This window comes from Paroedura picta, chromosome 3, assembly GCF_049243985.1.
Source record: "Paroedura picta isolate Pp20150507F chromosome 3, Ppicta_v3.0, whole genome shotgun sequence".
In the NCBI taxonomy this organism is placed as follows: Eukaryota; Metazoa; Chordata; class Lepidosauria; order Squamata; family Gekkonidae; genus Paroedura; species Paroedura picta.
The window spans coordinates 116,692,956-116,705,823 of NC_135371.1; the positions used below are offsets into that span (position 1 = coordinate 116,692,956).

The window sequence follows — 12,868 nt, forward strand, 5'->3', positions numbered from 1 at the left end:
TGGCATTTACAATGAATGTGAGGTGCTCCTTTTAACCTGTCAGATCCTAAAAGATTTTATGAAGTGGTTTATTGAAAAGGTGATGATTGCACTTAACAGTAGCCTCTGAGTACCACGCTTCGCTCAGGAAAAATACAATCACATTACAGCCTTTGAGAGAAGAAACAGCCCGATTCTTCTGTGACCCATTCACTAGGGTGTGTGGGGGAAACCATAAAATAAGCTCCAAGAAAGGCTTGAAGCAGCCCTGAAGAATCCATTCTCTCCAAGAGTTGAGAATATTTGGCCCAGACAGCTGGAGACACCTGCTCCGGCATGAAAAGTCCCCCAGGAGACTTCCTGCGTCCTTCCACTGCTTGAGGTAATGGCTGGCTCCCAACTGGACAGAACCAGAGGGAGAGTATTAATTTCATACAGGGAACTCTTGCTGTACTTGAGCCAAGAAGGTCCGAATCTCCATGGGCTGTAGCGTGATCCTTGTTGGATCCAGCTTACTGCGTGATCGGTGACTTGCTGGGCCTGTAGATATGAGGAGATGAGGGATTAGTAATACTGGAAGACAGATCCTCTGCAGTAAGTCTCAGATGGGAAGGGGACAAACAACCAGCTGTAATACTAGTGAGTTGGCTCTAGGGATGGGCACGGGCTGGTTCACAACTGTAAATCCACTACAAATTTGGCTGCTTTGTTCCCCCAAACCAGATTTTTCTTTGGTTCTGGACTGTGTCTTCTGAATCAGATTACAATTTCCCCACTAATAAAGTGGGCAGTCTAGGAATATGTCCAGATTTTGCACTGATTAGCAGGTGTTGAGGGTGGCCCTTCAGAAGTCCTACATGTTTTAATAATCTCATATTTAACAACATTTATATTCCACCTTTTTGCCCTCACAAGTCACAAGTGCTGGGGGTGACCTTGATGGCCTGGGAAGGACAGGGCCCGAGCACTGACCTGCCTGAGAATGTACCTCTCTGTGCCCTCAGGTATGTCAGAGAAACTTTGACTCCTGCCCTCCTCCTTTATACACATGGCATTTAGTGTAGGGACCACTGGGAAGGTGGTTTGTGAACTTGACCCAGTTTGTCTCGGTTAATGAATCACTGAAAATTTAAACCCCTGCTTTCTGAAAACAGGCAGAAATGGTTGGGAGCTATTTAAACCAAACAGCTGTTATTCCTGAAAGCAGAACTCTGCTTTCTCCTCTTCATGAACGGCCACGGCCATGAACGCCATAAAAATTTATGAAAGGTCCTGGTGGTTCTTCTGTTTGCAAACATTGCTTTGTGAACCATGAACTGACCAAATTTTATTTATTTATTATTTATTACATTTGTATGCCGCCTTCCCCTAAGGCTCAGGGTGGTTCACATAGAACATAAACAGAACAATACATCAAAATCAGTGATTATAATGAACGAAAGGTAATAGTAATAATAACAATAAACAGAGAAAATAACATTCTAACACAGTGAACAATCTAACAGACCCATGGTTGGTCAGATCTGTTGTGTGGGTTCAAGGGAAGGGAGGCTTGGGGGCCCAGTAGATGTTGCTTAGTTCAGGTTGACCTCAGCCAAATGCCATTTTATGATGAACTTTAGTTTGCCATCTAGTCCATGCCCTTCCCTATCTAGGCAGCCATGAAACAAGACTGCCCTCGTGCAGCACCAGCTTTATAGAATGCATTTGCTCCAGTAAAGACAGCCCTGGTCTCTTACTTGTTGGTTTTCTGGAAGCTGATTCTGCGAGGCTAATAAGTGACAAATCATGTTGGCTAAGCTGGGATTTTAAAATAGCCTTTGGAGAATCCTCAGCACACTAGAGCCACTGTTCTCACAGTTCTTTAGGAAGATACCATCAGACTACAGCCAAAGGTTTCAGCTATACTGGTCATCTGTGTTGGTAGAACCAGCTGAAGTTCAGAAATACAGAGTCAGTAGGGTCTTTTAACGTTACTTGATTCATGGGCTATGTACTGTTGGGACTGTAAGAAAATTCATGCCCATTGGCTGACTTCCTCTTATACTGCTGTCATAGGCAGATTTGATAGCTCAAGGGTGCAAGCCTCAGTTCCAGATGGAGGGAGACATACCTGCGTCTGACTGCCAGATGAGCCTTTGCATGTCCTCATGCTTCTGGTTAGCAGCCAAATTCATCTCCTGCACTGTGATGATGTTGAAGGAAGAGAACAAGTTCTGGCATAGAGGAAGGGGAGCGGGGAGGGAAACAGTTATTGGATAGCACGGCAACATGTAACGTGTTGCGAGCTGCCCTAAGACCATTTGGAGAGGGGCAGCCCAGAAGTCTAAATATCAGTAAACCTTATGAAATCCAAACTGACTGCTCACCCACTACCTGATTGGCCCTCCCTGGGGGGTATGCCATCAATAGAGACACTCTGCTAAAGTGGGCCAATTAATTCAAATTGCACTCTGCTAATGAAGACCAATCAGTTCAAATTGCACTCTGCCAATGAGGGCCAATCAGCACAAATTGCATGCAGGTAAGTCACTCCCTACATGATTGCTCCCCCTGGAAATATTCCCCCTATAGGAGATTGCTCTCAGCCAGGAATGGCCCACCCTGGTAGTTTAGCCCCAATCAGGAGGGAGCTCTCAGCCAGGAAAGGCTAATAACTGGACAGCTGTCCACCCCAACTCCCAGTTTCAGAAGTTTGCTGGGTGGAAGAGGAGCCAGACGCAGAGCATGCCCCCCTGCCAGTGTGTTGTCCTGCCTTCGTTGTCATAGGAGAACGTGGGTGGGAATGAGCTGCTTCCTGGCACAGTTTCTACATGCTTTCTGGAGGGCGAGGGCGAGGGCGAGGGGACTGTGGGAGGTGTGGAAACAGTCTCCTGCCAGCCCTCTGTGACCCAGGGCAGCCAGGAAAAGCCTCTGCCCTGGGAATATTTACTCATGTGTTAGTCATGTGAGGTTCGTAATTTGCAATCTGAGAAGGAAGAAATACTTTGGGGGTAACCATCACAAGCAATTAGAATCATAGAATCATAGAGTTGGAAGGGGCCATACAGGCCATCTAGTCCAACCCCCTGCTCAACGCAGGATCAGCCCTAAGCATCCTAAAGCATCCAAGAAAAGTGTGCATCCAACCTTTGCTTGAAGACTGCCAGTGAGGGGGAGCTCACCACCTCCTTAGGCAGCCTATTCCACTGCTGAACTATTGCAGCAGGAATTGCAGCAGGAAAGGTAATGCTGATGTGGGTGGGACTGGGAAGTTGAACACTTTCCCTTTCCGTATGGATACCACCTTTGTCTTGCTGCAATCTTCCCAAGACCATCACAAGAAAGCAAATTTGAGAGTAATGGCATAGAAGATGGGGAAACTGTAGATGGGGCACAGATAAGGGTAGGTCCATGTAGAGTGAACTGCAGAAGTCTAATCTACAGGTCACTGTTGCATAGATCACTATGGCTAGGTATTCCAGGGTTAAGTAAGGTGCTAGTAGTTTGGCTTGTGACCTGTGCCTCAATAAAAAGTTAGGCATCTAGGATCATGTCCAAGATGGGGACATGTACAGGGGGGGGGGGGAGACACTGTTTCCCAATAGCACCTTTCCAAAAGAAGAAGAGTTAGTTTTTCTACCCTGCTTATCACTGCCCCAAGGAGTATTAGAGTACCTTATGATAGCCTTCCCTTCCTCTCCCCCCAACTGACAACCTGTGAGGTAGGTGAAGCTGAGAGAACCTGCTCTGTGAGAACAGTGTTTCTAAGAGGACTATGACTAGCCCAAGGTCACCCAGCATGTGGAGGAGCAGGGAATCAAATCCAGCCACATTACAAGCTGCTGCTCTTAACCAGTACACCAAGCTGTACAAATTGCCTTACAGAGATGTAGCTACCTAGAGCACAGGCAGAAGAAGCTGTTGCAGCAGGATGGTATAAGCCTTTTTTTTTTACTTGCTCACTGACATGGAATTCTTTTCCTTTAAATTTGGACCTTCTGGCCAATGGCTTCTCTGAAAAATCTGAGGTGGGAGATACTCAGGTATTTTCTACATGGAAAGGTGATTGTGTGGTTTGCAATTTGAGAAGAGAAGAATGCTTTTGTGTTCTTGTGGTCTCTCTCGTGTGTATGTAGGAGGGGAGTGCTACACAGCCCCCTGGTCCTTGCGCCAAGCAGCCCTTCTCTCCAGAAGAATTGGTATCTGCAGTCTGGAGAGGAGCTTTCCTTCTGGGGGTTCTCCTGGTCCCACATGGAGGCTGGCATCCCTGAACAATGGCAGGGAGCCTGAAGAATATTCAAGGGGTTTCTCAATGGTAAACAAATTGAGAAAAGCTGACATAGAGGCAGTAACGAAGAGATTCTCTGTAAGTTCTTTGCCAGCCAGTGTTTTTATGTTTGTAACATAAAACAGTTTTTGATTTACTTTGATACTGAACTGAAGAATGTACAGACTGTAAGGTTTTCAGTTCTTTGCGCAAATTTTGCTATCAATTAAATTTTTTCATTGGAGGAAGTAACTGACAAGTTTATGAATTATTTGATGTTTATTGTTACTAGCAGTTACTGCCACCCAGCATTTCTCTTTGTTTTCCACCTGGAGCCTGACACCTCTGCACCTCCATGGGATCCAAAGCCAGAGCATTCCCCCCTCCCCAGTAGCCCTTTTCTCCAGGGGGACTGATCTCTGCCCAGCCTGCCTTTTGGGAGATAGGGGTGGATGGAAAGAGGCAGCCAACTACGCCATGGTCTTCCTCAACAGCCTAGCCTTTGGGAGGTGTGGGGATGGGTGGGAAGGAGGCAAGCCCCCCTTGGGCCCTCCCTGCCTAATCTTTGGGAAACATTGGGGGGAAGGTGGAAGCCCCCCCCCTTACAGCTTTCCTGGCCAGACCTTTGGAAAATGGGGGGTGGGAAGATAGCAGCCTACTCCTCCACCGCCTGCCTGGCCTTTGGAAAAATGTGGGGTTGGATGGGAAGGTGGGGATAGTGGTGACCTATGTAGACACTGTTGTATGGGGGTGGGGGTAAGAGGGCCAGTGCCCCTCCAAAGCAGCTGTTTCCCCCCCCGGAGAACTGGTGCCTTCCTTCCCTCCTCTCCCCCCCCCCCTCCTCCCCCTCTCAGATCACCGCACTCAGCAAAAAGAGCTATTTTTTAATAACCCACTTTTCACTATCTGAATCAGTCCCAAAGCAGCTTACAGACTTCCCTTCCTCTCCCTCGAAGATCTCTACGAGAACTGCTCTGCAAGAACAGCTCATAGAAAACTGGGACTAGTCAAGGTCACCCAGGGGGCTGCAAGTGGAGGAGGAGTGGGGCATCAAATCTGGTTCTCCAAAGTGGAGTCTGCTGCTCTTAACCACTATCCTACAAAATCACTACATAAAATTGCCATGCATTGTGATCTTTTTCTGAGGAGAGCTTCTCAGCGTTGATTCCTTGACTTTGTTCTGAATTTTAAGCCCAACAAAATCGTTACCCCTTCCCCTTTTATTTGGTCAAATACTGGCAAGAGAGAGAGGCCTACCATCAAGTTAATGGTGACAGGCAGGGAACTGTTGACACTCTCCCGTCGCTCAAATTGGTGCTCCAGGCGGATCAGGATGGCATCTGGCTCCCACTGAGCCAGTGTGAGCAAATGGACGTTTGAAGGGAGGGCCTGGCGCAGAGCAGAAAACTGGAAACAGGAGAACTGAGCATCAGGACACCACCAAGTAAGCAAGAAAGGCAGGTTCTCTACATTTAGTATACCTACAAACACCACTCAAACAGCTCGTAATGGCTTATTAAAATTAAAAGGAACAATCAATTCCAGGAAAAATCATCAGAATAAGAAAACACTGAACAAGGGATCGACACACAAGTTTCAAAAGTAATACTTATCTTGAAAACAAAGACCCCATTTTAAAATTACAGTTCCTCAAAAAGGACAGATTCCTGTCAGAAGGACTTCTGTGTCACTTTCTAAAAGGCTCTTGATTACAACCTAAGTGCAAAACCTCAGTCGGGATGTGCTCTTCAGGGATATGTGCTGCCCAAGGCAATTCTGAATACAAAATTGCCTTATAGGGATACAGAATCCTGGCCCATCTAATCAAGTGTTGTCTGCGCTGACCAGACTGTGGCTCCAAGATTTCATGCAAAGAGAGGTCTTACCAACCCCATAAGAATTGTGACCTAACTGGACTGAACCTAGGACCCTCTGCATGTGTTTTAATGCCAAGCTGTAAATAATAATAATAATAATAACAACAACAACAACATCCCTTCTTCCCAATATAAAGCTTTGTTAACCAAACATGCCACATTGAATGGGGCTCAGAAGCTTAAGCTGTTACCAGAGAACTGTGCCTTTTCCTCTACTTCCCTTACCTGCTTGAGGCTGCGCTGGCCAGGCTGGTACGGAGGTCCCCCACCTGGTGCCAGCACTAGCTGGGGGGCCATGAATTCCTGCTGGGCCAGCAGCCGATGTTGCTCAGCGGAGGACTCTGCTGTGTCTAGAAGGATGAGGTGGCGGCCCCGGACTACAATCCCATCATGGTAAATACCAGGTTCCAGCAGCGGCTCCCCTACTCCCCGGTTATCATCGTACAGCAGCCGCCGATGTACCTGGAGGCAAGTTGGGAAGGGAAAGGAATGATAATAGTCTCAGAGTAAGCTGAATCCTGGGATGGAGAACCACTGTCTTCCTGGGTCAGCCCACAAGAATGTGGGCTGAAAGACACCCACCGCACTGCTTGCCCCCTGCTTCCTGGTCACCTAGCCACCTTCTCCTATTTCAATGGGGAGAGAGTAAAGTGGTGCCTGCCCAGTGTGGCCATGGGCATCATGGCACTCAGTGACATCTTTCCTGCAATTAGTCCTCTTGTCCCCTGGACGTGGGCTTCCTCTGCGTGTGTGTGTGGCTCTGCCTTCCCTGATGGCCATTTTGTGACTTGCTCCACATTCCGCAGCAGCCATTTTGTGGCTGCACCCACAAGAGGTTGGAGAGGCCCGCAGTAGAGGAAGGTCATTTGCTGCCATGCTTATGAACAAGATTGGAAACTGTAGCGGGAAGCATTCCCTTCCTTCCACCCAAAAGCCTTGCTGTGCTCACCATGAGCTCAAGAGAACCGTCAGCTGTGCTGCTGCCTCCCTGTGAGCGGTCCGTCAGCACTGTTAGCTGAACCTTCTGGTCCTGGAGAGAACAAAGTGAAAAGCCCAAGGCTTGAGTTGCAGACATCAGTGATCTGTACTTGGTATGAGCTGTAGATTTACAGGTCAGGATCCCCCAGAGAATGCTCCAACCCCACCAGAACACGCCCATAGCCCACTTTCAGCCATTGCTCTAAATGACACTGGAGGGAAAGCTGCAGGCGGAGTCTCCCAAGAGCAGTGAAGCTTACTGGCCCCCGGGGCACACAGTTACCTTGATGTAGATGCGGCTGTTGACAGGGTAGTAGTTGCCGGCCACCGGCTCAGTCTGCCTCAGATTCCACGTGGCCCTGTAATCTCGCCTACCCAGAAGAAACAAACAGGAGAAGAGGCTGGTCTTAACTTCTTACTGGCCTGATCTGAAGTGGTTAGAGCAGCCTGTCTCAACTTCTTTACCATTGAGAAACCCCTGAAACATTCTTCAGGCTTTGAGAAACCACAGAAGTGGCATCATCAAGAAGCATATGGTTGGAAAGCAAAGCTGTGTATGCCCCCAACCCAGGGCCCTTCCTCTTCCCACCCCCTCCAGGCCCACCACTGAGGGAGCAAGTTGATATATTAAAAATATTAAAAAATTAACTTCCACCCATTTGGGAACTCCCTCCAGGGCTGTCAAGATACCCTGGTTGAGAAAGGCAGGACTAGGTTCATATCCTCAGTTTGCCCTGAATCTGCCCTTTGGCCAAGCACAGCCATACCAGGAGGAAGTTTAGGACAATGTGTGTGTGTGTGTAGAGGAAGGGAGAGTCATGTTCGCCACCCTGAGTTTCTTGGAAGAGGATGAGATTTTTTTAAAATGCAATGGCATCAAGGTAGAATTTGGACCATCCAATGTGATGAGAATACATGCTGTGAAAAAAGAGAGCAAAACAGACCCCCAGAGCTGTAAAGATCAAAGTATGTGGAGTGCTCTTCAAGTGCTCATATGTTCTCCTAGTAAATCTTATGTTGCAAGGCAAGATTATGTATGGGGTTGTGGAAAGGGAAAACGACTTTATGGCCACTCAAACTGGGGCAGAGTGGGATCTGCCAGCTAACTTACTCCCTGTCCTCTTAATTCCTGCATTATCAGCCCACTGGCCCCTGAGCTGGGAATAGAACTCTCGTCTTGTTATCCAACCTACAACATAGGTCAGTCCCAAACCAGGTCTCACTCAACCATCGCCTGTACCTTCTTTCTAGAATCTCACGCCCGTTGGAGTCTGTGTAGAAATGCCCGTTGGTCTGCAGGTTTGTCTCAAAGCGACTGACGATCTCCTTGCCAAGGTCATCTCTGCAGCAGAAACCGTGGTCAGAACTATGGCTCCAGCCATGGGCCCTCACCCCCATCATCGGATGCTCACCTTATTGGGATGGGTCCTACCGTCCACTCGAGCTCGACATACGGTTGCCCAGCATAGAGCCGGACCACTTGGGAGCACCAGCTGGAGAAATTCTGGTACACCTCCTGTACCACTTGGGTCTGCCGGGGGAAACCATATTAAAATATCACTCTGGCTTGGCACTGAGAGGTGGTGCCCCTGGCATCAACAGAAGCAGTCCCAAGAGACAGGCAAGGCAGCTGCAGCAGTTGTCCCAAGAGATACTAGAAGTATTAGGAAAGTGCCAGAAGGACAGTCCCATCCAACGTATGCGCAACCTTGGTTTGAAAGAGGATCGGTACTATCGGGGTGTTGTAATAACTGATTTTTCCCCTCTAAGGAAGAACGCGCCTTCCTCACTTTTTCCAAGAGCCGCCACAGGAATTCTAGTAAAAAACAAAGCCTTATCTTCACCTCCAATATCCTGGAGACCACAACTCTGCTACCAGGGACCTTCTCATGGGATCTGTATTTATATTTTTTCCTGCAGAACTGCTGCCACAAGAGTTTCTAGCTGTAGGTGGTACGAACACTGTGACCCAAGAGCCATGCCTAGCACATCCCTTCATTTAAAAAAGCAGAGCGGGCCTTCCCCCCTCCCCCCCTCCCCAGGCAGCACCAACTCACCCCCTTCCACCCTCTGCCACCTCTTTATCTCTTAGTCAAATGTTTTTAGTTCCAAGCTGCTTTGGCTGCCCTGTCACTGACACAGACATGTGAGTGAAGCTGCCTTATGCCAAGACTGACCATTGGTCTCTCTGCTGCTATTGACAGTGTCCCTCCAGAGTCTTGGACATCCCGTCACCTGCCACCTGTCCCTTTTGACTGGCAGGGTTGGGGGCTGAAGCTGGATCTTCAGGCAAACCAGGTGCTTTGCCACTGAGCCATTTCCCCCTCCTCCCTAGCCATGTGCAAATCCAGTTCTGAGAAATGTGCACTGCATCCCTCTTGGTTTCCAGGCCCAATTCAAAGTATTGGTTTTAATATCTGAAGCTCTCAGTGGCCTAGGGCCAGGGTCTTCCAAGGCCATCAACTTCCATGAGGGGGGAATCTCTTCAATGTAATACTGAATAGCAATTGGGGAGTAAGCACAGCAACCCTACTTTGCTTACCTTCACTTTGTAAGAGTGGACTCCCTTGCTAATGGGAAAGGGTGCAGAATTGTTAGGACGGAAGATGTAGGCCCCAGATGCCTGGTCGCTTTCTTCGTTTCCAGCGCTGGCATTGTACCTGCAGAAGTGGGTCGACAGGGAGGAATGGTCATGATTCTGAGTCTCTAATAACCCAACCCAGAAGAATAGGTTTTTATACCCCACTTTTTCTCTGCCTCAAGGAGCCTTGCAGTGGCTGATAAACACCTTTCCCTTCCTCTTCCCACAACAGGCACCTTGTGAAGTAGGTGGAGCTGAGAGAACCATGACTGGCCCAAGGTCACCCAGCAGGCTTCATGTGGGTGGAGGAGTGGAGGAATCAAACCTGGTTCTCCAGATTAGCATCTGCCACTCTTAATCCCGACACCAGAATGCTGGCAGGGGCTCATGGTAATTGCAGTCCATGCACATCTGGAGAGCCACAGTTTAGCTACCCCTGCCCTACAGCATGCTGGCTCTCCAGCCACCCTTAGTGTCTCCTGGCCAGGAGCACATGAGCACCATTTAGAGTCCCAAGTGGAGAGCCCCCCCCCCCCCCGACTTCAGATGCTGCTGCTTCATTCTCAACGCCAACCTCCCACAACCTAGTATCCCAACTTACCAAAAGAAGTTTTGAGAAACGGGCAACACTATGCTCTTGTCGAGGTTCTGAATCTCCTTCAGAAGGCCTGTTTTGGGGTCGAACAGGACCCGTAGATGCTGGTGAAGCAGGACAAGAAGAGGAAGAGGAAGGGGAGGAGAAGACATTACTGGAGAATGCCCAGTGGGGGAGGAAGCCAGGAAGAGCGCGTTGGGAAGAAGAGAAAGGCTGAGCCAGAGAATGCTGCCTTCAGAAACAGAATCCCATGCTATTTTTAAATGACCCTTCTCATCCTACACTATTACTCATCTGATGGTGGTGGGAGCTCCAGGAATCTTTCCTCAAGGCGGCACTTCTCTTGTGTTCAAACTGCTCATTTCCCTGCTGCTAAAACTGTGCTACTTTGTTCCTGGGATAACCTAATCCTCCCCCCCCCCCAAGTGAGGGAAGCAACTGCCCCAGGCACCTCCCTGGCTTGTGAGAGAGAGGTCCCTGAAGGCCAGGAAGGAAAACCTAAAGTTGAGGACTTCGATATGGGCCAGCACACAGTCTACTGACATAGGTATTTCTGAAAACACACACACACAAACGTTATATCACACCACTTTACGGATGATACGGAAGATGTGAGGCTGCAACTGAGAATGGCAACTGCAACTTTAGTTTCCTTGCCATTGTGCAAACCAAGCCTTGGACTGCAAAATGCAGAGTTCCCTGAGACGGATGTTCCGCATCACTGGATGTCAAAGGCGAGGAAGGAAGAGAGAGATGCGAAACGGACAACATCCTGCTACAAGGCAAGTTCTGCCAGCAAAACGTACACATGTGCATGGCCATGTCGTATCTGGTATCTCACGGGGCCTGTTCTGGCCTCTTTCCCCAGCTGAACAGCATCTCTGATATCACTAGTGAGGAACTCCACAATTTTACAGACCATCTAGTCCAACTCCCTGCTCAATGCAGGATCAGCCTAAAGCTCCAGGATACGTAGCTGTCCAGCCACTGCTTGGAGACTGCCAATGAAGGGGAGCTCACCACCCCCTTAGGCAGTCGATTCCACTGCTGAACTACTCTGAGAAATCTACCCCCCCACCCCCGACATCTAGCCAATATTGTTCTCCATGTAGTTTAAACCCATAACTGTGGGTCCTGCCCTCTGCTGCCAACAGGGACCTTTCCCCACCCTCCACTTAGGGACAAACTGTCAAATACTTAAAGACATCAATTATGTCCCCTCTCAGCCGCCTCTTCTCCAGGCTGAATATTTCGAAGTCCCTCAGCCTTTCCTCATAGGACTCGGTCCCTAAACCCCGGATGATCCTTGTCACTCTCCTTTGAACCCTCTCAATTTTGTCCACATCCTTTTTGAAGTGAGGCGCCCAGACAGGATGTGGCCTATGCATGCACACGTTTGCTAGTACACTTTGCTAGCAAAACTTGCCTTTCATCAGGATGTTGTCCCGTTTCACTTCTCTCTACCTGTTCTCCCTCTCCTCGCCTTTGACATCCTTTTCCTGACCCAGTACTCCAGGTGAGGTTCGACCAAAGCAGTATTCAGCAGGACTATGACATCTTATGATTTTGATGTGATGCCTCTGTTGATACAGGACTGCATTTGCCTTCTTTACCCCTGCAGCACACTGTCTGCTCTTATTTTCCTTACAGTCCACAAGCACCCCAAGTTCTCATTCGCACACACTGCTACCCACTTCTCCATGGCTTCAGCTGCTCACATTCTTACCATGCTCCTTTTTTTGTAAAGAAATAATTCAAAAAGCTCCCTTTCCCCAACAATTTTAAGTCTGCCACCCTGTGTGACCAGGTTTGCTGACAAAGGAACAAAGGCTGGGGAGTGAACTGTGTTTTCACAATGATCAGGTAAGGGCAGCAAACTAGGATCCGATCCCTGGGTGTGTCAAGGACAGCATTCACCTGAAGATCTGGGTGAAATACCCCCCCCCCCCCCAGCTGCTTCAAACTACGAGTAGGAAGTCTCAGGCACAGAGCGATTTTCAAGAATTCCTCAGGTCCAGCAAGAGAGAAGTCCACGTGAGTTGACTGGCCTTCTGCCTCAAGGAAAAGCCCAGGGAACTGACAAGGAAGCCTAGAGTGGAGGGGTCTGGTCAGCCCATACCTCATTCTGGATTCCCCAAGAGGGACTCTGCTTTCCAGACAGGGCTTGATTGTGCAGCCTCTTCAGCAGGTTGGAGTGAGCAGGGTTCCTCCCAGGCACTTTGGAGACGGTGTAAGAACTATAGCCCAGTGGAGGAGGAGAGGCCTGGAAGACGAGCTCATTGAAAGCACTGCCTCGATCACGCCGCACATGCTGAGTGAAGCTCGATACAGGGATGACCTGGCCAATGGACAGAAGGTTTGTTCACTTCATTATTCTGCTCAAACAAAGAGCCTGGAAGAGAAGCCCTCCTTTCAAAAAACAAAGCTCAAGCATCTTAGCATAAGTCCATGAATGTTTATTTTCTTCTGGTCACGCCTATAGCCACAAGGAGGCCTTCAGGGGCCTGGACACCTTAAGATATTCCAGGCACTGCTAAGCTTATTTTTAAAAGATAATTATTTAATCAGGGAGATATTCATGTGTAAGAGGCAGTGTTTTACTCATCACC

General features: G+C 48.7%; 1 protein-coding gene across 1 annotated transcript in view; it reads right to left on the reverse strand.

The window, feature by feature from the left end:
• Positions 1-52: 52 nt before the first annotated feature.
• MAN2B1 (mannosidase alpha class 2B member 1) overlaps positions 53-12,868 on the reverse strand; it is a 32,625-nt gene continuing 19,809 nt past the window's right edge. The window contains exons 14-24 of the mRNA XM_077327273.1: positions 12,379-12,597; positions 10,266-10,363; positions 9,626-9,743; positions 8,496-8,614; positions 8,324-8,425; positions 7,367-7,454; positions 7,055-7,135; positions 6,331-6,567; positions 5,486-5,635; positions 2,093-2,195; positions 53-519 (exon numbers count right to left, since the gene is read on the reverse strand). Of these exons, the coding sequence (XP_077183388.1) occupies positions 410-519; positions 2,093-2,195; positions 5,486-5,635; positions 6,331-6,567; positions 7,055-7,135; positions 7,367-7,454; positions 8,324-8,425; positions 8,496-8,614; positions 9,626-9,743; positions 10,266-10,363; positions 12,379-12,597 (1,425 nt within the window). The 3' untranslated portion in view covers positions 53-409. The remainder of the gene's footprint in view (positions 520-2,092; positions 2,196-5,485; positions 5,636-6,330; positions 6,568-7,054; positions 7,136-7,366; positions 7,455-8,323; positions 8,426-8,495; positions 8,615-9,625; positions 9,744-10,265; positions 10,364-12,378; positions 12,598-12,868) is intronic.